General features: G+C 43.7%; 1 protein-coding gene across 1 annotated transcript in view; it reads right to left on the reverse strand.

The window, feature by feature from the left end:
• Kcnma1 (potassium calcium-activated channel subfamily M alpha 1) overlaps nucleotides 1-25151 on the reverse strand; it is a 719714-nt gene that overhangs the window by 269114 nt on the left and 425449 nt on the right. The window contains 2 exon segments of the mRNA XM_042054118.1: nucleotides 18743-18854; nucleotides 19656-19749. Coding sequence (XP_041910052.1) covers nucleotides 18743-18854; nucleotides 19656-19749 — 206 coding nt within the window.

A 25151-nucleotide genomic window follows, 5' to 3' on the forward strand; every position in this document is an offset into this window, starting at 1 on the left:
GAGCAGACCCAAGAAGTGATTTCTTAATAGACAAATACAAGGCAACTTGCTTAGCATCCCGAGCCCCAGTGCTTTCACAAGTGAGCTAAGGCTGTACTGCTTCCACGCACATCCAGTACACTGCTCCTAGACGCTTCGCATCCTAAGAACCGGACCTGAGTCTGGCTTTCTGATTCGTCATCTCTGCCGACATAAGTCAGCCTCCCTCTCATTTGGCAGTCTGATGGATCTTCTCCCGAGTAACACACAAACCCTGCCCAAGGCAAGGCAGCACACAACGCTGACAACAGACAAAGAGAGCACCTTGGGGTTTTAGCCAAGGTCATTCAAGGTCTTTGGCATGAATAATGGCCAGGCTAAACACCAAAAGTAAGGAAGAGAGACTTCGGCAATCAACCTGTGAGAGCTAAGACTCAATGCAAATTCTTTTTCTACTCATATTTCTTAGTTGCTATTTCAACAGGGTTGTCTATTTTAAAGCATACTTACATGCATGCACCGTACTCTCTGCCTCTCTCTCCAGCGCACATGCGGCTGCCAGCCTTTTAAAGACTCTAGAATAAAAGGAGCCCTCAAGTCCCGCTTCCACAATCCGTTATGGCCTGTGCCCTCCCGGAAGCACTTGTTTTCCTTTGCTGTCTAGACCTTAGGAAGAGGTTTCACTGATGTGTACTCACACACATGAGGCATCCATTTCTTTTGTTCTGATATGTTCCTGGTCCTACAGCTGTCCCAACCATGCTCCCAGACCAAGCACACCTGCACTGAGATTTCTGCTGGTTCTGGAATAAGGAACTACGTTAGCATGCTTCTCCGAGAAACCATGACCTTTCCATATAAGAGCAAAGCGTCTACAGGGGTCTGCTTCTTGTTGGGTCACGGCTCTGACTCTGCCCATTTTGTCGTCACTTCCCTTCTTTTGATCTTGATCTTAAATGTTCCCACACACACACTTTGTACCAGGCAAGGAGTCAAGGAAACTGATAGAAAAGCAGTGGCCGGAGGCTGGGAGCAGGTCACTCCTAGCCTACTGAGAGTCATGAGTCAGTAAGAGATTGCTGGAAAAGAAGTGGACTAAACCCAAGGTATCTAGCTGTGTGCTCTGTGGGGTGTGGGGAGAAAAGAGACTCTCTGTCTTCTGTAAACAAATTCACAAAAGCAGTGACACCTTAGGGTGACGATATTTACTCTATTTTCTGTGCCTCTTGTGTTATGCAGTATCCGTTAGCTTATCATACAAAGAGTTCCATTATCTTCCACAAAAATGGCCTTTGGGATCTAGCCAAATGGCACGCTATAGTAATACCACACTAACAGGCCTCCCAGCAAGAAATCCTGAAATAACAGCCCTTATGAAAATACAGTTAGTTCCATTCTCATACTGTAGTTCCGCCTCATAAAATCGGCCCCAGTGTCCTCGGGTATGAATGCTGTGCCTAGACTTGGGTTGTTGCTGTTTTACAAAGTTCCTGTTTCTGCTTAGATTTACTAGACATCTGTTTATGCAGAACGGCTCTCTTGCATGTCATTCTTCAAAGCTGACGCTTCGACATCTGAGAAGCAGCGGCGGATCATGTCAGTATTTCCTTCTAGCTCAGAACCAGTTCTGTCAAAGGATAGAAGGGAGATCTGAAGACTGGACAGACCTAGAGGAGAGCGCTTTATTTTAGTAAAAATCAAGTGGGATCTTTACTCTGGAGTCAGTCTAGAATTCTTGCCCTTGCCTTGCCCTGGGTGTCAATTTAGACCGAGATGGAGGGTGAGGTGCCAATTTGTGCTCAGCGTGAACACATAGGCCAGCTTTCAGAACCTAGAAACCTACATGCCATCTGTGTATTTTTTCCTGAGTTCCTCTGCATAGCCTGGGAACTCTTCTAAGGGCTGTGTTGCCTTCCATGAGTTAAAAGCCTGATTTAGTGGGAGGTCAATCAGCCAGGATTCAAGGGACTTCTGAGGTTGACATTCCTGCTTTCCCTCACTAGATGGCAGAACGGCTTAACAGATAAAGTGGTGTGGGACGACAGTAGCGCAGCAATGAGGGACCAGGACAGCACAGGCTGCCGGCAGAGGCAGCACCACTCGGGCAGGCCAATATGCCGAGGACCAGGGCCTCCTGTGTCTTCCCTAAGACCTCCAGGAACCTAGTCTTTTCCTTCCTGCCATGTGCTGAGAAGTTCTGGTTCTAGTATAAGGCGGGCTGCAATTGGATAAGACAAACAGAAACCTAGTTTGTGTTCAGACTATGCGGACTTAGCCCATGGCACATGAGAAAAGGATTTCTGACCCTGTTGACAACTTCATTTGGATTGTTCACTTGCCCTAGTGAGAATGCTGGTTGGTTTCATTATATGTGAGGTGACGTGATGTTAGGTGGCGGACGCTGCCAGCACGTACCACATTGGAGCTTTGGTGATAGATGCTGGGCAACTCACAAGGTAAGAAGCAAGGCAAGTCCTCTACAGACGACACCAGAAAGCCTGTGTTTTGAGCAGATAAACAATGTTGTCTACACTAGTTCCCTAAAGCAACAATGTTGCAGCCTACATTAGTTCCCTAAAGCAAGTCCCTTAGGACAGGATAACTGACAAGGAGAGGAAGGAAGGTGGGGGTTGGGGCAGGGACTGAAGAGATGGCTCAGGAGCCACCATTGTTCTCGCAGGGGACCAGAATTCAGTTCCCAGCACCTACATCTTGCATTTCCTATCTGCTTGGACCTCCAGGTCCCACAGTAAAGGAATCTTACACCTTAAACTCAAGCCAAGCACAGCAACTAACACATTACGATTATGCTTGTCTTGAAGTCTGTTGAATGACTGAATACCTGAAAATGATGTTGATGTCAATGCTACAGTTACGTAGCTTTTAAACCAGGGTTTACACTAGCATGAGTGAAGCAAAATCCCCCAGAAACAAGGCTCAAGCCCTTCCTTCTGGAGGCCCTTGCTGCCATCCTAGCTCAGCTTATATTATGCTTGTTTGGTTTCTGGGTCTTGTCTCACTGAAAGGGGTTCTTCAAGATTTCTTCCTGTCTCTCAGCACTTATCACGGATAGGATTGAACAGTCCATATCAAGTAATAAGTCACTCTTTAGGCTCTGAGATGACAAGGACCTTGCATTCTTGCTGCGTCAATGCTTAGAGGATGAGCAAGCTAGCCTCTTCCTGGTTCTGCCACTTATCTTTAGAGCTCGTAGGAGCACTGAGTGAGACAAGCACATAAAGATCTTAGTCTGATACCTGCCACAGAATACGCAGTAGTATAATAACGGCGGCCAAAATAATCTTCTATTTGACCACTATTATAGTTCCAGTGATCTCAGAGGAAAGTTCATGCTGCATTTATCAAAAGTGATTTGTAGCTATTATGAGCAAAACACCATGCCAGGCTTTAGAGGAACACAAAAGAATATATAATGCATCTAATATCAATAGGCTTTCTGCAAAGAGCAAGACAGTAAATGGGATTTTATGCTTTGTGACCCTAGGTCTCCATATTACCATAGACAATATGTAAATGAATGAGTGTGGCTGTGTTCCAGTAAAATCATATTTCCAACAATAAACAGTAAAGGCCTGGGGAGCTTGCTCACCGTGGAAAATGCGTGCCATATGAGCATGAGGACCCGAGTTCAGTCCTAGGATCTATATTAAAGAAAAGTCAGGCATGGTAATTCACACTTGCAAATCCTAACACAGAAGAGGCTAGGACAGGAGAATCTCTGGGAATTTCATGCCAGTCAACCTAGCCCTATCTCACCCCCCACCCCACTCCCACCACACACACACAGCACTGGGCCATTTGGGCCAAATATGGATCTATTGTGGTTAAGGATATGATTACATCACCTGTAAAAATGCAGTCTCACCAGAAATGACCTACATCAGAAGAGAGACTGGGATGATGATGGTTTTGAAAGAGGCAAAATGAAGAGTGGTTGAGTTCAAGCACACAGAGAGTAAGGGTGAACGCCTGCCAGATGATGACCTATGGAAGCCACAGAGATGGAGGATGTGGGCAAGAGGAGTCTGTGAAAGCTTAGTGGCTGGTAGCTACTTACCAGCCACCTGGAATCCAAGCAAGAGATCTACAGAAAGGCAAATCATAAACATGAAGGGGGCAGGGCAGGGGGATGGTGTACGGCAAAGACAAAGGTTCTACTAAGCCAGGTCATCTGCATGGCTGCAATCCCAGCCGCTCTAGAAGCAGAAGCGGGAGGATCTCAACCTCAAAGACTGTCTGGACTGCTTAAGGAGTTCACAGTCAGCCTGGGAAACTTAGTGAGGTTCTGTCTCAGAATGAAAAGCAAAAGAGGGGAGAGTGGCTCTGTCTTAATGATGGAGCAAGCATAAGTAGGACTCTGGGTTCAGTGCCCAGGATCTAAAGAGAAGAAAGAGAAGTCTGGGGAGAAAGGGAGGGGGAGAAGGAGGAAGAAAGGGAGAGAATGGGAGGTGAGAAGGAGAGGGGGAAGGGACAGGAAAGAAAGAATAGCTGTTTGCTGTACCTCCAGGGGAATAGTATTTTTTTGTTTCTTGTGTTCCAGGAAATAACAAGTTAATTTTACCCTTTGTGAGACAGGCTGATAAACCACTCTTTGACCTGGGGGAGGGGCTGAACTCGGAGATTGTGATATGGACGCATGGGGTCACTTATCTCAACATTTAATTCAATTAGTAGCCAATACATCTTAGGAAAAGGGAGATGCTTATTATCCATCATGCAGCTCTAAGCCCAGGCCCAGGCATCCCCAGGGAAGAGGAACAGGAAAGAAGAAAGCTAGTTCAAATGAGTTATCCTGGGAATAGGGAGGGATTGGGTCCTGGAAGAACTCACCTCTAGACCTGCAGCCTAAAGGGCTCTATCCTTGACAAAGAAGACAGGTCAGTCCCAGAAAAGTGGAAGAGAAATAAGTTTGGAACCTTCCTCCCTGGTCTTCTCCCCCTAATCTCCAACATGTCATGCATGAGTTGACCTGGACCTCAGGAGGGTGGGAAGAGCATCAACCAAACTGCACTGGAAATCTTAGAAAGAAATACCAGCCAGGGACCCCTCTCACCGGAACCTGGGACTTGGATGACAGAGAGGATCAAAGGACTTTCTAAAAGGACTCCTCTGCTCAAGTTGCAACATGGTATATAATATGCTAGATATATCTCAAGACATAAGTGCTTCAGCTTTTAAGCCCCCAAAGCATCATGAAATGGGGCGTTTCCGTAAAGCCTGACACTGGGGCGCACGAAACAGCAATGCTTCTGTGAGTATGACAATCTTGACGGTTGGTACAGCGGGCACTGCTAGACTTCAGGTTCAGTTTCATGGTAGGCTGCACCCACAAACCGCAAAGCACAGCTCCCAAGCCATCAGCTCTGTCCCCAGGACTCTGTAGGAAAACCCCCAGCTTCCACCCTTACACACAGCACCTCAGATGCACCGAATTCTAAATTCAGGAATGTGACCCAAAACGTGTGGTTGAACCAGACCTCTGGGAACTGGGGTTTGAGAAAGAATGCTCTAGAATATTCATCCATGCACTACAGAAACTCTCCTCACTTGTTCCAAGAGGGTCTGACTGGAGACTTTATTTTTTTTTTTTTTTTTTTTTTTTTTTTTTTTTTTTTTTTTTTTTTTTTTTTTTTTGGTTTTTTCGAGACAGGGTTTCCCTGTAGTTTCTAGAGCCTGTCCTGGAACTAGCTCTTGTAGACCAGGCTGGCCTCGAACTCAGAGATCCGCCTGCCTCTGCCTCCCGAGTGCTGGGATTAAAGGCGTGCGCCACCACCGCCCGGCCCTGACTGGAGACTTTAAAGGAGACGTCCATAGTGTGTGTGGGGTATGTGTGTGTGTTTCTGAGGTTTTTTTCTAACGTTGAGTATGTGTCTCCCATCAAGTGAAAGATTTGTTAATGCTGGCTGGCTGCTGGACTTCATTAGGAAACTTGAAGCCATTCTGGTAGCTTAAATTAGGATATACTCAGGCTGAGGTACAGTCTGGCGTCTGAGACAGGAGGTACCTATATTCTCTGGGGTAATTCTAAAACCCTGCCAAGGTCACTTTTTATCCTACCAAAACTACAGAAACACCTGGAAAAATTACAAAAGCACCCTTCAGTCTCTCTCTTAGGAAAGCCGGATTTGAAGGCTTCCAAGCCTCCAGGTCTGTAATCTGCAGGTGATGTCTTCACTACTAATGCTCTAGGAGAAAAACATTTGCATTTAGAGCCCTGCAATACACACTGCACGCGGACAGTCAATTCAAACTTCTATAAACTGTTGTGAGCACATTTGTATACATCATTGGCATCTCACAATGCAAGACACATACTTTCCCATTGGTTAGGTCATGTGCACACAGGGACCAGTTGAATAGGAGCAAGTGTGCCTCCGAGCTGCTATCTAGCGTTCAGTTCTCCCTCCGGATCCACTATCCAGCCCAAACCCTCAGGCTTTGATCTCACGGCAAAGGATTGAGGCTTTTATTATTGTTGTTTTTTGAGATGAAGCACAGGTAAATATGTTCAGCCCCAGAGATTTAGGTTGCCCAAGGAGATTGTTCTAATAGCATCCCCAGTGAAGCCTGGCCATGTGAAGAGATGCTGGCATCCGTGAAAACTTCTCGCTGAATTCATTCCTTGAAGACATTTATTTCAGGAAGTTATTTCCAATTTGGCATATAACAGCCATGCAAGTCAATGAGGATTTAGAATCCCTGCTCCCTATAGAGGGCATCTTATTTAAAGCACATCCCCGACAAAGCAATATCAAGGAGACACAACTGGAAATCTCCTCAAGAGGTGTAATTTCTCCAGAAGCAGATTTAGCAAGTACAGCAGCTACCAGAACAGCAATCACATTCCTGAAATTCATCTCAACTTTCACCAGTCTGCTTCACTGGGGCTGTCTTCACGCAAAGTCCAACCATGGGGGCAGAGTTTAGCAATGGGCTTATTCATCTCGCCATTCCTTAATGGCTTAGTCTCAATGCTATTCCTGAGTTTCAGGGTATCACTGAATTCTTTTTTTAAAAAATGAAACAAAGGGTGTGGAGCCATGCCTTGGTCTCTTTAGGTATCTACAACAACTACCTTTGACTGGATAATTTATATCACCATATAAACACAGATGCATCAGTCACAATTCTGGAGGCTGAGACAGGCAAGGGTCAAGACACCAACACATACAGTGCCTGGTCAAAGCTTGTCTTAATAAGGGTGATAATAGCACTCAGGGTGCTCCCTTCTCATGACCTAATTGCCACACTCCTTCTAACACTGTTGAACTAGGACTATGTGTCCACATGGGAATCTGGTGAACACTTGCATTCAGAACACAATAGTGCCTATCTCTAAAATGACGTCATTGTAAATCATTCCAACAGTAATAACTTTATTTTTATTAATTTGGAGATGTACTTAAAATGAGCCTTCTCACTCTACAAGGCCAACAGTGAAGAGAAGCAGCAGTGAAAGCCAGCTTAGTCCTTGAAATAGAATTAGCTCAGATTTTAAAAGCTAGACTGAGCTATTTTTCTGTTTCTCTTTCTTACTTTCTCTCTCAACTAAGACCATGTGGGACGTTCTGTCAGAAGGCTCCTCTGCTTCTGTCAGATCATTGAAGCAAGGAGGAGGCCGCATCTCAGAGTCACTGTGGTTGGATAGAATTTCTTAACTAGAACGGTGGGTATGTTTATCATTTGAGAGGTAGCATGATGCCGTGGAATAATCCTTTTGTACACTGTGAATATGTATTACTCTAATTGGTTTCATAAACAGCCAACTGGCCAATAGCTAGGCAGGAAAAGGTTAGGCAGGAGATTCAGACTGAGTGAATGCTGGGAGGAAGAAGGGCAGCATTGCGAGCTAAACCAAGGAAGCAGGAGATGAATGCTATGCTAGAGAAGGTGCCACCCTGTGGAAGATCAGAGATAAGAAGTGCGGGCTAATTTAAGTTGAAAAAGCTCGTTAGTAACAAGTCTAAGCTATCAGCTGAGCATTTATTGTGAATAATAAGTCTCTGTGTGGTTATTTGGGAGCCGGAGGTCCTGACAAAAAAATTCTGCCTACAGCATGGTCTCACACAGAGAAACTTGGATTGTAGAGGCAGGGTATCTGAGTTCAAAGACTGGCATGGCCACTTAACTGTGTGACTATAAGCAAGTAACTTAACATCGACAAGTCTTGCTTTTTAATGGACCTAAAATGACATGTATTTCAGACTTGCTTGGCCAAATGCTAGAGCCAATTATGCATCTGCACAATTATATATACAGATACACATCTGTACAATATGAAGACACCTAGTTTTATTTAGTTAAGAAGCACCTTTTCTTAAGGATTGCACACTTCTTCCTCTTTCCCCCCTCCTCCCTAAAGACAGGCACACGTGATACCAAGAGAGGAAACCCTGATTGTTCGTTTCCCCTATGTATTAGTATTGTATGTTTATTTGTTGCTTCATGTTTTGATTTGGTAGTTTTTTTTCTTTAGTTTTTGTTTGTTTCTTTTTGTTTTGTTTTGACAGAGTCTCATTATGCAGTCCTGGCTATTCTGGAACTCACTATGTTGACCAGACAAGCTGGCCTTGAACTCTCAGAGATCTGGCTGCCTCTGCCTCCTGAGTGGTGGGATTAAAGGTGTCACAACATTTAGCTAACCTACTACATTTAACTCCTACTTGGCCTCCTACTGGTGACATTACAAGCGAGAGCCTCTATGACCGACTTTCTTATTTTATTTTTAAATAAATCTGCAAGCTAAAGAGAGGGTTTACTTAGAAAATGTGGGCTTAGAAACTGAAGCTGGGAATTGGGCCACTTTGGCAGTGGTGCACGTAATGTCGGGGGTTCTGTGGCTTCCCTTGATGGAGGCAGAGAAGGAGACTTTATGGTCAGGGATGGCAGACAACATTGGGCATTCAAAGTAAGCCCCCCACTTCACTCAATACAGAAATTTCAGAGCCATCCAGTAGGGGGAACCAGAGACCTTCCCTTTCCGCCTTTCGGCACCTAAAGAGCCCTTCTACCACAGAGCAGGAAGCCTGAGGAGTCAAGGCTGAGTCCGGCCCAATGCATTATTTTACATCTATTTTTTTAGGGAGTGGGGTGGACGGAGCAGGGGGTATGTCAAGCCTTAAAGGTACTTGGTTTAGTTTAGGCATGGGAGATGTTGATTCAACAGTAATTTCATCTAATGATTTTTCAATCATCTATCCAGGAAAGTTTGGGTTTTGTTGGTTGGTTTTTGATATTTTGTCTTTTCAAGACAGGGTTTCTCTGTGTAGCCCTGGCTATCCTGGAACTTGCTTTGTAGACTAGGCTGGCCTCAAACTCAGAGATCTGCCTGCTTCTGCCTCCTGAGTACTGGGATTAAAGTTGAGCGCCACCACTGCCCAGTTAGGAAAGTTTTTTTGTTTGTTTGTTTATAATTTTTAAATTTTTATAATGTACATGGTCTGTGCATCTGTGTGTCTGCTTGCATGCATATGCACCCTCCCACCATATGCAGAGATCAGAGGACATCTGTGTGTCTGCTTGCATGCATATGCACCCTCCCTTCATATGCAGAGATCAGAGGACATCTGTGTGTCTGCTTGCATGCATATGCACCCTCCCTCCATATGCAGAGATCAGAGGACATCTGTGTGTCTGCTTGCATGCATATGCACCCTCCCACCATATGCAGAGATCAGAGGACATCTGTGTGTCTGCTTGCATGCATATGCACCCTCCCTCCATATGCAGAGATCAGAGGACATCTGTGTGTCTGCTTGCATGTATGTGCACCCTCCCTCCATATGCAGAGACCAGAGGACAACTTCTGGGAAGTCATTTCTCTTTTTTCCCATGAGTCCTCAGATTGAACTAACAGTATCAGGTTGATAGTAAACACCCTCTTGTTGGCCCCAGAAGAACTATTTAATTCTTTTAAAAAATAGACTTGTAATCAGTGATTCCATAAAAAAATCACTTCAAACTTTCATTAAGCTTCTCTGTATGTAAAAGTGTCCTGCTACACAACTGTAGCATATATGCAGAGTGCCTAGGTCATTCTGTTCTTATTGATTTTTATTGAGCTCTACATTTTTCTCTGCTCCCCTCTCTGTGTCTCCCCTCACCTTCAACACTTACCCAAGGTCCCCATGCTCCCAATTTACTCAGGAAATCTTGTCTTTTTCTACTTCCCATATAGATTAGATCCGTGTATGTCTCTCTTAAGGTTCTCATTGTTGTCTAGGTTCTCTGGGATTGTGAACTGTAAGCTGGTTTTCTTTGCTTTATGTCTAAAAGCCACTTATGAGTGAGTACATATGATATTTGTCTTTCTGGGTTACTTCACTCAATATTGTGTTTTCTAGATCCATCCATTTGCCTGCAAATTTCAAGATGTCGTTATTTTTTTCTGCTGTGTAGTACTCCATTGTGTAAATATACCACATTTTCCTCATCCATTCTTTGGTTGAGGAGCATTTAGGTTGTTTCCAGGTTCTGGCTATGACAAACAATGCTGCTATGAACATAGTTGAGCACATGTCCTTGTGGTGAGATTGATAATCCTTTGGGTATATACCCAATCCCTGCTCCATCTTTGTCCCAGTTTCTGTTCTGCAATGTAGACCTACAAAGTGGTCTGATGAGACACTGATCTGTTCATAACTATCCCCATGACTACCTTTGGGACCCATCTGGCTTCAGGAAGATGATTACCTGTGTTCTAGGATTTAGCTTCATCTTCATGAATAATTGTCCCTATCTGGGGTCTGGCCTGTCTTGACAGCATTAGCTTCTCCTGGAATTTGAGTGGAATCAGCACTAAAGGTTAAAGATAAATAATTTGCCTGTGTACATTCAGTCAAAGCATGCAAACAAAATGGAACTGCCCATGAGGACTTAGACGAGCTATGCTGACTCTGTTCACGGCTATCAGAACATGTGTCATGCCAGGCATAGAGCAAAGGATCTCTTAGATCATACTACCACATATAGGCCCTTGCATGGGAAAGGCTGGTCATTTTAAAGGTTATTCTGATCTAGCTGCTGGAGAACACATGCATTTTGCTGTCTGCAAAGGGAGGGTCTTGTGATTTGTTTAGTGCCATCTTTTCCTATCTTGTGGACATTCATCCTCCTTATCACTGGGTTATAGAAGTATGCAGAATAATCTTCAGTAGCTCTGTGCTTCCAGAGCAGCAGGAGAGCAGTCGTAACTTCATATTGAAAAAAAAAAAAAAAAAAAAAAACCAAACCAACAACAACAACAAAAAGCACCCAGGATAGCCAAAACAATCCTGTACAATAAAAGAACTTCTGGAGGCATCACAATCCCTAGGTCAGTCTTATGCAGGCTCCCTGGTTGTCTGTTAAGTCTCTGAGAGCCCCTCTGATCCCAGGTTAGCTGATTGTGTAAGCACCTCCCATGTATCAAGTCCAGGTAAGGGGACTTAGTATAAAGACTAGAGTCCTACAGATCCTGTTCCCACTTTTAGAGTCTACATGTAGGACCCCAGCTTAGGTTCCTAGCAATAGCGAATGAGTAACCTGAACTGATTGTCTTCTGTGACCAGATTGTTGGTGCCTGACCCAGCTTTCATCAGAGAGGTGCCATCCAGCAACGTATGGGGGCAGGTGCAGAAACACAAAGCCAAACATTAAATGAGGTTGGGGAATCCTGCAGAAGAGGAGGAGAGAGGATTATAGGAGCCAGGGGGTTCAAGGACATCACCAAAACATGGCATATCAAGTAAGTAAGCAAGTCGGTCAGCATCTTCTTGATTAATGATTGATGTGGGTAGTACCTGAACTGTATAAGAAAGCAGGCTGAAAGAATAAGAGGAGAAAGCCAGTAAACAGCACTCCTCCATGTGTGTTCCTGCTTCAGTTTCTATCCTGACTTTCCTCGGTGATGAAGTTACCTGGACTCAACCTACTCTTTCTGAATCTGGTGGGGTATGGAGTCATGAACCAAGGGCTCATCAAAAGTCTCCCAACCAAAAAAAGTCCAAGACCAGATGGTTTCAGTTCAGAATTCTACAAGATTTTCAAAAAAGAACTAATAGCAATACTCCTCAAATTGTTTCACACAATAGAAACAGAAGGAACATTGCCAAACTCTTTTTATGGGACTACAATTACCCTGATACACAAACCACATAAAGACATTACTAAAAAATAGAATTACAGATCAATCTCACTCACGAACCTTGATGCAAAGATACTCAATAAAATACTGGCAAATCAAATCCAAAAACACATCAGAACCATCATTTACCATGATCAAGTCGGCTTCATCCCAGAGATGCAGGGATGGTTCAACATATGAAAATCTGTTAACATAATCCACCATATAAACAAACTAAAAAATAAAAACCACATGATCATCTCATTAGATGTTGAAAAAAAAGTTTTTGACAAAATACAACATCCCTTCATGATAAAGGTCTTGGAGAGAACAGGGATTCAAGGAACATACCTAAACATAATAAAGGCAATATACAGCAGGCCAAAAGCCAAAATCAAACTAAATGGAGAGAAACTCACAGTGATCCCACTGAAATCAGGAACAAGATAAGGTTGTCCACTTTTTCCATATCTATTCAGTATAGTTCTTGAGGCCCTAAGCTAGAGCAATAAGACAACAAAAGGAGACCAAGGGGACACAAATCAGAAAAGAAGAAGTCAAACTCTCACTATTTGCTGATAGTTTACGTAAGTGACCCCAAAAATTATACTAAGGAATCTCTACAACTCATAAACACTTTCAGCAATGTAGCACGATACGAGATTAACTAAAAAAAATCAGTAGCCCTCCTGTACACAGATGATAAATGGGCTGAGAAAGAAATCAGAGAAATATCACCCTTTACAATAGCCAAAATAGCATAAAACATTTCAGAATAACTCTAACCAAACAAGTGGAAGACTTGTATGTCAAGAACTTTAAATCTTTGAAGAAAGAAATTGAAGAAGACATCAGAAAGTAGAAAGATCTCTCATGCTCTTGGGTAGGTAGAATTAACATAGCAAAAATGCAATCTTACCAAAAGCAAAATCTACAGATTCGATGCAATGCACATCAAAATCCCAGCAAAATTCTTCACAGACCTTGAAAGAATGGTGCACATGTGTGTGCAGTCGTGTGTGGAGAACAGAGGACAACCTCAATTATCATCTTCAGTTGCCATACTGTTTTTTTAAACAGGGTCTTTCAATGGCTTGAGCTGGCTGCCCACTGAGCCCTAAGAATCCACTTATCTCTGCCTCCCCGGTGCTGGGATTACAAGAACACCTGCCATTCACAGCCTTATATGTGGGTGCTAAGGATTAAATTTAGGTTCCCATGCTTGTGAAGAAAGCATTTTTTTTTTTTACTAATGGATTCATCTTCCCATCCCTTGAAGATATCTTTATCTTACCTTAGCCAGAGCCAACCTGGACTAAAGAACTAGGAGATAATGGACAGAGGTCGTGTTAAGATTCAGCACTGCGGTGATGGGTGTCTGTATCAGGAGGAGACAACTACAGCTAGCTCCTAGGGTGGTAAAGCTGACCTGGGCTCCAGAAAGATGCTTTCCTATCAATACTGCCTTCCTCAAGCAATGCTACTCTGCAGTGGAGTTCTCTTTCCTCAGAGACTCACCTTCCTCTTTGCTGCCCACATCTGCCCTGCATCCCCAGTCTCGGCTGAGGCCCAGTGTTCCACAGAACCTTCTGCACCCCTGGCCCACACACAGGCTTGCACACACTCTCCTCTCAACTCCCACAGGCTTTCTGCTGGACCTGGCAATTGTGGACTTAATTACATAGTAGGTAGTGTTACCGTCTCTCATTTCATGTCTGTTTATCTTGGTTCCAAAATAAGATTGAAACTTATCCTCAGACAGGAACTATGTATTTTTTTCTATTGCTGCTGTCTCTAAATACTTACACACATACATACACATACATACACACAAACATACACACACACACACACTATGCACAATTTTGTTTCTAATTATCTTGTCATACAAGGAAAGAGCACTTAGGCATATATTTATAGGTAGATATCTCCAACTGCGCCAGGCGGTGGTGGCGCACGCCTTAAATTGTAGCACTTGGGAGGCAGAGGCAGGTGGGTCTCTGTGAGTTCAAGAGCAGCCTGGTCTACAAGAGCTAGTTCCAGGACAGGCTCCAAAGCTACAGAGAAACCCTGTCTCAAAAAAAAAAAATAAAACCAAAAAGAAAAAGAAAAAAGAAAGATATTCCCAATTGCTTTCTTTATCCTGTGACTGGCCACTAACTCATCTTTCTGTTTCTTACGAGCATTCTGTTTTCTGGTGAAATTTGTTGAAAGTGTTAAAGGCTAAGACTGGGCCCACAGGGAATAAGACAGGGTTAGTTTTTCACTGATGGGTCCAGTCAACAGTGACTCTAATCATATTCCCCATTATGCCAATCAGAGAACTGGGGTGAAACCTGTTTGAAATCATAACACAACAAAATGGGATGCTGTGCCTGAGATATTCATAACCTAGCGCTAAGCACACGACAGATGCTCAATAAAAATGGGTTAGGCGGGGCTGGAGAGATGGCTCAGAGGTTAAGAGCACTGACTGCTCTTCCGGAGGTCCTGAGTTCAATTCACAGCAACCACATGGTGGCTCACAACCACCTGTAATGGGGTCTGGTGCCCTCTTCTGGCCTGCAGGTGTACATGCAGGCAGAACACTGTACACATAATAAATAATAAAAAAAATTTAAAAACTGGGTTAGGCAGATGCATAACTGACTCAGTAGGAAAGCATTTGTCTACCACAAGAAAGACCTTGGTTTCATTCAGCTCCAGCATCAAGATAATAGAAAGTGCATTAGTACATCAGTGAGTTTCTCATATGGCACCCTCTAAACACAGGAGATGACCCTCCATACCAATATCTACGCACACAAAGAGAGCACAGCTGACCTCCCCTGGGGTAGTTCCTAAAGGAACAGACAGATGGGTTCTCCAGAACATGTTGTTCACGTCTCAAAATAAGATCCACGTCTCATTTCAGGACACACGTATTTTTAGTGGTCAGGGGAAGGATTTCTGTAAGGAAAACAATGAAAGGGCCCGTATTGTGGGAACAGGAATTAAAATAAGCTGTGCCTCGCCATCTGCAGACATAGATGCCTTCCCACCCTGCTGCCTTTTGTGGGGTCCCATTCTGCTCTATCTGTTCCTTTTGTGCAGAGAGTGAGGCCGGGATGGCTACACCCTGCTAACAAAGCTTGCACAACGTTCTTGGTATGTAACGTATACTGGCACATTGCCCCATCAAAGCCCTGCTGTAATTCCAGTGAAGGGGCTGCCACTGTTTTCATCCTTTTCCTTTTATAGAAGACAATACTGAGAAGCAGGGTGGAGGCAGATAAGGCGATCTTGTATAAAGTAGCTGATGAAAAGCCAATTGAGCTGGGACAGAACAGAGCGCCGGATTCTGAGCTATGTGGAAGCCCCTTGGTCCTCTGCAAGTTCCACAGGCTGCTGAAGTGCCCTGAAACTTGGGAGATACCACGCCAGCTCTGTGTGCCTCTCTGGTTCTCATGGCATTTCTAGAAACTGGAGGTGGGCAAGGAGGAGTGCAAAAGAGGAGAGATGGGAATGCATCCGCTTAGATCAGTGAGGTGTCGCAGGATGAGTAGGGTAGTGATGGGGGGTTGCCAACCAAGCAGCAGAGGAGGCACAGCCTTTCCCAACTCACTCCTCAAAACTCCCAGTCTTCCAATGTTAAAGAAGCCCCCGACATCAGAGAAAGAGTGTAGATATCAAATAGTCAGACTGGGGTAAATTGCCCACCCCACACTTCCAGGCTGTGTGAACCCCGACAAGTGAGCATCTCTGAGCTTCAGGTGCCTGATCTGTAAACATGGAGTAGTTAACAATGCCGACCTCATAGGTGTGCTCTGAAGATGGAGTGCGGATGGAGCTGAGGGGCAGTAGGACCTACAAGAAAGCCTCTGAATACCCATTGCCATTATGTTGATTGTACTGTTGAGTGTGCAACATGACATATGCAACCATATATGTTTTATTATACAATACATAAGCCTATACCAAGGATAAGAATTGCAACCTGGTATGGGTTGGGCACTGAAAAAGATACAGGCTGTGGTGTTACCTCTGTTTTTAAGTCACCATAGTGCCAGCAATATCACCTGTCCCCACTCTTCAAAGGGTGTGTAGCATTGGGGTAGACTTATATCTTGTGCTTTATCTCAAATCCCAGCCAGTGAAGGTAGTATTCCTCCCCTTTGCAGGATGAGGACAACGCTGCCTGAAATGTTTACACCTAATGATCCTTTTCCTGCTTTAAAGTCCTGTTTTCTGAGAATGTTCACCTGTTTCCATGGTGATGGAGGACTCTCATTGGTTAATAAAGAAACTGCCTTGGCTTTTTGATAGGGCAAAATTTAGATAGGTAGAGTAGACAGAACAGAATGCTGGGAAGAAGGGAAGTGAGGCAGATGCCTCAAGCAGTCGCCATGCCTCTCCTCTCTGAACCGGATGCAGGTTAAGATCTCTCCTGGTAAGCCACCCCTCATGGTGCTACAGAAACTACTAAATATGGGTTAAAGCAATATGTGAGAATTCAATTAGAGGCTGAAACTAATGGGCCAAGCAGTATTTAAAAAAATAAAGTTTCCGCGTAATTATTTCGGGTGTGAAGCTAGCCCGGTGGCGGGACGCAGCTCCGCCGCTCCATCTACACCATGGTGACTCATGAATTCAATGGGTGTTTCCCAGAGAAATACTCTATGTATTAAGTCAGACAGAGGAACCTCCTGGAGCTGACTTGAGTCTGAAAGACTCCTCCACAACAGGCAGGAAGGTTTGGGATTTTACCCAAGGGCAGTTAGTAAGAAGAAATGGTTTCATTTCATTAAAGATGTTTTCTTCTTTAAGGGTGGAGAGGTTCTTTTTATTGTTGTGATTATTGCTATTATTATTATTTTATAGTCCAGCAGGCCAGTGTTGTGTTTTCAGTTCCAACATTGAAACTCCCCACCAGATGGCATCATTTACGGGTTTCCTAAGGCCCTAGTTTCCTGCCCTTCCCAGAACTGTAAGGCAGGACTCTCTGTCTATGTCCTTCCTGGACCAAGTGAAAAAACAGAGACTCCAGGTCACAAAGCCAGTCAGCAGCTCAGCTGAGACTGCTGGAAACGCCAGCACATGGCCACACTCAGGACACACCTCAGATCTGTATGTGCCTTTTGTGATCTTGGCATACTGACAAGAAAACCATTCTCAGCAAGCACATCTCAGAGCCAGGAAGAGAACTTTTCCACTAGGCAATAAGTGAGTATGATTGGAATGATAAGCTTGGGTGCTGGGGCTCTAGTTAAGGATATCCAGACACACACAGGCACTTTTACACACGTACATCGAAGAGTGTTTGGGAGACCACTGTGGCGACCCAAAGCCTTGCACGATGCAAGCACATCTCCACACAATATTTTTAGAACATTATCTAACAATGTCTACAAAATAAATTATTCATGCTCTTTTATTTGGCATTTCCTCTTCTGGTAATATGGAAATATCGATAGAAATAGAATTTCACAAATATATGCTTAAGAGTGTTTAAGAAAATACTGCTCAGAGTAGCAAAGAAAGCATCCAGGTGGTCCATTAGGTCCTACAGTTCCACTATAAAACAAGCAGAAAATGGAATTTTACCCGAATGGCTATGACATTTCCCTTATCCCGGAGCTGAAGGGATGTCTACCATGTGTTACTACAAGAGCTAAACTGTCATGGAATATAGCTATTTGAAAGAATTTCTTATGGGCCTATCATCACCCCTCTAATGTGGGACTGTAAGTGGACATCCATTTGTTTATGTGTGCTGTAGGATGAGCTTGCAGAAAGGTATATAGTTTGTTAACACTAGGTATCTGGGGTGGAGGGTGGATCCAGGAAGGACAAAAGAAGAAAAGATGCCTGCTGTTTTCTTTGTTGGTATTCCAAAGTTTTCAGTGGTTACAATATGCATATGTTATTTGTAAAATTGTCTTACCTCCATGACCATTAAAAAAACAAAACAACAAAACACAAAAGACAAAACCAACCAACCAAAGAAACAAAATAAAAAATGTCTGAAAGCAAAAACAGAAAATTCTGAAATAAGTTTCTTAAATTCCATTTTGGCCTGCTCCTCAGTCAACATCATAGGAGCAGAAATATTGTTATGTTAATTAAAAATACCCACAGCATCAAAGAGGAACAAGGAACTGTCAATCTAAGCATTGTTGGAACTAGTTAGTTTTTGTGACCATTTTCCTGTCCTAGTCTTGATTCTGGAGTAACCTGTTGAACTTAGCACCTAAAAATGTCCCCCCACCCAGAGAGGGAGTTGTATAGCCTGTGATACCAAAGTGACTTGAGATGTTTCATCTTGTTCTGCTTCACCCCAGAGTTTGTAACTATAAATAGACCCCACCAGGAGACAGAACCAACTCTGGCAGGAAGGTCTTCTGGGGCATCAGAACCTGGTACACTGATCCCATGGGTTTCTTTAACCAATTCTGACTCTCACTTGCAGAGTGACAACTGACAGAACTACGCACCACGGGAGTCCCGGTTCTTACAGTGACGACCATGGGACATCAACAATGATAAAACCATCTGAAGCACTAGCTCAGCCGATCCTTCTGGGCTGTCATCATCCAGTTCTAAAATCCTTAATCCATCCTACCTTAAGAGCCAGCGAGAAGGCAAAATAGACTGACTTACCAAGCCAACTTCTGTTTAAGTACACAGACACAAACACGGGAGGCACTGTGAAGAAATCTACTACAGAATTCACTTCCAGCCAGAACCACAGCTTATCGTTGGCTGCAATAAACTGGGGGGGGGGGGAAGAGAAATAAGACAGAAAGACAAAATGAGAAGCATGGTGCCAGCATTTAATATATGTTCTTTTTTCAAAGGACCAATGTTGGGTTTCTGTGGGGTCTGGAGGATGACATTCTGTTCTTCTCATATTATCCTGTATACCAAGCGCTAGCTTGTTTGTGCGAATGCATAACCTTTTTTAGAAAGTGACTATATGCCACACAGGCCTTGGAGAATGATCAGACAATATAATTTCCTGTGGTTTCTGGCAGCCTCATGGAGAAGGATGAGGAAACTCACTTTCCTGGGTCTTTCTAAGGTAAATCTAATTGTGAATGAAGCGCATATTATACGCATTCACACACATGTCTGCAATTCCCATTTCGTACAAAACTCCTCCTGAGTACCATATAGTATGGACCCCCGAATCCCACCAACCTTCACTCCTGGTTGGCTCTGATAGTGGCGATCTCAACACCGCTGAAGATAAATTGATGAGCTTAAATACTTTTGTTCAATTTACCTTTTTATAGAAAAGCACGTTCATGTTTGAATATGTTAGCAACTTAGGAACACTGAGACAGTGAAGATGTCATTGTTTCAGACCCTTTCCTTACACTAAAATAAACACATATTACAGGAAATGTACTGCTTTCACACAGACCCAAGACCATAAAACAGGTGTGCAGCCCACCACGGGGACCTCAGGCGTCTCCTTTCCTGGGAGAGCAGTCCTGGATGGCATGTTATCCTGGAGTTTCAGATTCTCACACCCCACCGTGCTACTCCTGGGAGATGCCGCCAAACTTACCCGCAAGCCAAAGTAGAGAAGGAAGAACACGTTGAAAGCCATGTCGATCTGTAATGTGAAATCTTTGTAGAAATTCTGGCAGGATTCTATTGGGCTATTAGATGGGAAGAAGAAAAAAGCAAGAGGTAAATAAAAGACAAAGAAAACATCGTCACAGCTTCCACAATGCTGAGAAACGGTGGGTGGAGTAGAGAACAAATAAATGTTCATTGAATACATTTGGTCTTTCTACCCCTTGTGACCATCAAGCAAGCACTGCCAAAGGGGTTTCCATTCAACCATTCAAAGTTTTTTCTTTTATTTGCTAGGGGGTGGTGGTGGCAATTTTAGATATTGGTTTTTTTTTTTTTTAATCATCATTCAACAGTTGATCTAAGATTCAAAGGAAGGTCATGCAGACTCCTTAGAGGAAGGACAAGCAGGAAGGACTACCAAATTCCTTGATTTCACATTAACCCTTAAAGAACTGATTTCTTCAATTAAAAGGACTTAGCACAAGGCTAAAACATCAGATCCTATGCCCTCCAGCCCATTAGAAGTGGAGCCCATTTTCCAGCAGCTACGTCTGGATCTTAGAAAAGCTATTAGCAGATTTGTAAAGGACCCAGGAGCATCTCAGGAAAGCTATGGGAGAAGAGGTTCCTGGTTACCGTTGTAGCTAGTCTAAGCATGGACTTCTTGTGTAGTACTCTGCATTGGGGAAGAAAGCAATGTTCAACAATAAAATTCAAGACCATTAAACTAATGTATGGAAGCAGTACTCTAAGGGTTAATTTTGTTTGTTGTTGTAGTTGGCATGCAGGTTAATGGGCTTTGTTGTGTGTGTGCCAAGCAGCCAATGCGCACCCCCAGCACACTTCTATTTTGTTCAAGAGTCGGCAGTTCCAACGGGTACTACTATACAAACTGGTACAAGACTTCCATGAGATTTCCCATGGCAAACTGATCAGAACATCACCGTGTGAACAGTGCCGAAGGTTCGGGCAGGTGGGAAGCACCAAAGTCTCATAGACATCTCAAAACTATAACAGAAATTTCAGTAGACTGCCATCTGTAAGCAAATGGAAGCATCCAGGCCGGGAATAATAAAGGCAGTGAGATGAGGGAAAGGGAGGGAGAATGGAGAGATCTGCGGATTCTTCTTCAGATGGGAAGCAAGCTGGACCTCCCCGACCAGCAGTGAGAAAGCTGCAGAGGTCCATCAGGAGAGATTTCTGAGCAGCATTGCCACTTTAGAAATCATTGCATAAGATACCAGTTAGTATAGTTGTACTTAATCAGGGCAATGCTTGGCTGTTTAACAGGCAGGAGTTGGTGCAGCCTGGGAATGCAGGGTCCACTCAGAGGTACGTCAGTCTATGGGAACCTCCAGTCATGTGACATGCACTGGCTTTCCCCATTCTTCACTGGGATTACAAACCAAACATGCCCCTGGTCGTGTTCCAAACCACTGATGTGTGGTAACCCCCGCCACACAAAGGCAGAGTAACCTATTCTTGCATTTACAAAGTAAGCAGACTGAACAAAAGCTATAGAAAATGGTTGTTTTACAAAGGAAATGACAACAGCCGAGTTCTCACTAAGGCAAGAAAAGTGAGAGGGGAGACAGAATGGAATCTTGTTAGTCCAGTGCTGAAAAGAGGCAGGAACAAAAGCTTACACGAAGCAGCCTACTATTGTTCTTTATTTGTCCCGCCCAAGCATGAACTTAAATGAAAACTAGGGCCTGTAGTTAACAAGGGATATGTTTACAATTCTTAAGCCATGGTGTGGTATTTTCAAGAACAAGAGCACAGTGCGTTCCTAAAATAGGCGTGAAGGGTGACAGGAAAGATCAACTACAGATCCCAGGGACCTTAAGTTGACACTATGTATCTCTGTGGTGAGAGAGCCACTGGCAGGATATCCTATTGAAAATTAAGAGGTGTGTGTGTGTGTGTGTGTGTGTGTGTGGGTGTGTGTGTGTGTGTGTGTGTGTGTGTGTGTGTGTGTGTGTGTGGGTGTGTGTGTGTGTGTGGGTGTGGGTGTGTGGTGTGTGTGTGGTGTGTGTGGGTGTGTGTGTGTGTGTGGGTGTGTGTGTGTGTGTGTGGGTGTGTGTGTGTGTGTGGGTGTGTGTGTGTGTGTGTGGGGTGTGTGTGTGGGGGTGTGGGTGTGTGTGTGTGTGGGTGTGTGTGTGTGTGGGTGTGTGTGGGTGTGTGTGTGGGTGTGTGTGTGTGTGGTGGTGTGTGTGTGTGTGGGTGTGTTGTGTGTGGTGTGTGTGTGGTGGGTGTGTGTGTGTGTGGGTGTGTGTGTGTGCCCGCACACACACAAGAGAAAATATGGGTGAAGATACAAGCGATGTGTGGATGAGCACTGCACTCAGTGCTCCATTGCGCTAGCAGGAACTTGGCTTCTGCACTCAAGTGCGCAGTCACCTATCCTGTTGCACTCACAGTCAAGGGAACCAAAGGAAGACCTTGGGTTCAAGTTCACCAAGGAAAATCCATAATTACCTCATTAAAGTCAAGAAATAAGCTCAGTATTGCCTTCCCAATAGTCATGGAAGAAGATATTGGTGGCATTTGGGGAATCTTGTGAATTCTCTAGTGCCTATTAATTCCATGAGTTTGTGGGTTAATTTAGGAATTTCTTGGAAAACATTTTTTTGGACTGTATTAGAGAGATAACATTTAAGTGTCACTGTGGTTACTTTTGTTCAATATAAATAGGAAGAGATATTCAAGAAGGTATTAACCACCAGGCCAAAGTAACTCTTCCCCATTGTTCCTTGATTTTCTGGTCCAGTGCTTTCCATATCATACAGTGTTTAAGTGCAACCATGAGAAGACTTTCTTTTAAAAGATGCCATGTTGAAAACCAAATCTCAACATTCCATCCCCATGTATAAAAAGTAATTCAGAAAACATAATAGACCTTGTCACTGGCTGCTCAAAATTTAAAACTGACTGAACCATCACCTACTTCCTATTCACTGAGTTCTCCACTTTGAGCTAAAACAATAAAATAGAAGCCGTTCTGCTGTTTTGAGCATCTGTTCCTCTGGCTGAGGTGCAAGGTAACAGATATACATGCTGAGTTATGGACAAGGTTGGGGTAAAGGGAAAGAGGTGGGAAATTCTGAGGCAGAAACTGAACTGAGTCTCTGGGAACTCAGGTGGAACTGAAGCATTCTGGTGACACATTTTATATCTCTTTTAGAAACTTCCCCCTGCAATGGGAATGCCCGGAACAACACCCTGCATGGCGTTTCAAGTAGCAAGGGAACTATTTCTCAGGATCCCTTCTGAGATAAATCCTCTGAGTGCCTATAGTTCATGGTCTCGCACAATCAGAGACCACAGAGTGGAGATCCAAAGCCCCATTATTTCATTCCCCAAATGGAAACAACCCATGGAGTTTACTGATCTTTTCAAAAGATAATCCATAACTCAACAGCCAAAGGTTGGCCTATCAGGATTTATTTTTCTCCCCAAGAGACTTTCTCTTAGCGATTATTACTCATTGCAGGAGGGAACCGAAATGGAAGTGCCTCTTCAGTCTTGTGTAAAGTGCCAGGGTTTCCTTGTCTACATCCGCAGATGGCAGCAGGGAAATGGGGCTGCTATTTAAAACTACAAAAGAAAATGATTCTGAGTCACATTCTTAAATTTAGATTGCCATTTTGATGAGGCATGCCCACATCAGAAAAGGCTTTGGGTGAACATGCTATGCCAATCATGGGTGGAGGGGTTAAGAATAGAAAGACACCAGTTCTAACTCTGACAGCAGCAATCTGGCCAACCCTATCCATTCCTAGTTAATGAATAACTAGGTAAGTAGAGCATGTAATCCTTGTATCCAATGGAATTTTCATCCCTAGTCTCCCACAGTCTACACAGATTGGGTGTGATACTGAAGCCTTGGGGACATTTAATGTCTTGACCAGGAATCTAAGTTCGAGGATCTTTCCAAAGATCCCCACTAAAAAGTTCCTTCTGTTGAGACATGTGCAATACAGGGCATAGCTGAAAATGAACTTCTTCGAAAGCATTGCTTAGCATGCAGTTGTCTCCAAAGGAAATAAGACACTCTGTATGGAAAATGGATGCCTTTCTACATATCCTAACAATACATTTTCCTGGTAAATAGGTTCAGTATGATGATTCGATAGGCAGAACTTTCTGGACTTGGCTTTGGAACTTGTCAAAGCCACAAGGCAAGGGTTTTCCTTCTAAAGGCCACTCTTTGGAATCTTGTGTCATCTAGAAGCAGGAAGTGCTGACATTTCTCCTAACCCTCCATACTTCTCCTCATATCCCCAAATGCTGTTTTTCTATCTCCTGCCCAACTCCATGAGGTTCTTTCTTTCCAGACTCTGGTTGTCAGACTCTGGCCTTCATAGGCCTTGGCTCCAGTTCATGATTCACTACTCTGGATTAGTGGTCTAACGTTGGGCTTTTCTCCCAGGCTCCCAAATTCTGCTGATGCTGTTGTTCAGGGACCCCACTTTGCTAACCATGACTTCTGAAGACATTCCTAGCAACTGCACACTAATTACAGGTACCATTGCTCAAGAAGACTCCCATCCAGAACTGAACAGAGAAGATTAAGAGTTTGAGCCTGTCCTCAGACAACCAACTGCATACCACTTAACTAATCGCTAAGATCAAGGCTTGAACAGATACATTCAGTTTCAGATATGGAAAAGAACAGGGGTATGATTACATACCACCATTACATGCTTCAGCAGTGGACATTCCATTACCAATCAGAGTAACCGCTGAGTGCATTCTCAGTTCTGGATTAAAAGGGAAAACTGACAAAGTCTAGATGAGGAAGGGTGAAGGGGATGGTGCTTTACAGAAAATAAGGAAATGCTAAGCAGCTTAGGAACACAACAAGCATTCGAATGATAGAAGAGGGAAGGGACTGGTAGGGAAACAACAGTAGCACTTTGTATAATAATTTCTAACATTCAGATTGCTCCCCACTCTTGAAGGCTAGTTCCTTTTAAAATTGAATGGAGCCTTCTCAAGCCCCACCAGATTACACACAAGAGGTCAGATTCAAGGCACTGCAGACATGAATCAATTAAATAAGTTTAATGATAGCAGACTCTACTCATCCAGCTCACATCTGCAGTGCTGCTAGATTAATCTAATTAAAAGATGTCATTCATGGAACATTAGGGACCTTTCTGTTTCAAATACCAACTCTGAGCCAACTGCGAAGAAACTCCAAAACCTACTTCATTCTAAAGTTCCACCCAGTTTTTTGTTTTGTTTTGGGTTACTACCACAAGCTGATGACGTTGTTCCATCAGGAATGAGACCCAATATTGACAGCTCTAATCTGTGTTTGTGGTGTGACTTATCAAGTGCTCTGTCTTTTGTGTTCTAACTGCAATAGCCTTCAAGGCCACCTAAAAACTTGACTCATCACCAGATAAACTTGTATCATTGTGTATAATAGATTCTTACAGATCTTCCTTCATCTATGAGAGAGTTTAAAGTATAC

This window comes from Arvicola amphibius, chromosome 13, assembly GCF_903992535.2.
Source record: "Arvicola amphibius chromosome 13, mArvAmp1.2, whole genome shotgun sequence".
Lineage (NCBI taxonomy): Eukaryota > Metazoa > Chordata > Mammalia > Rodentia > Cricetidae > Arvicola > Arvicola amphibius.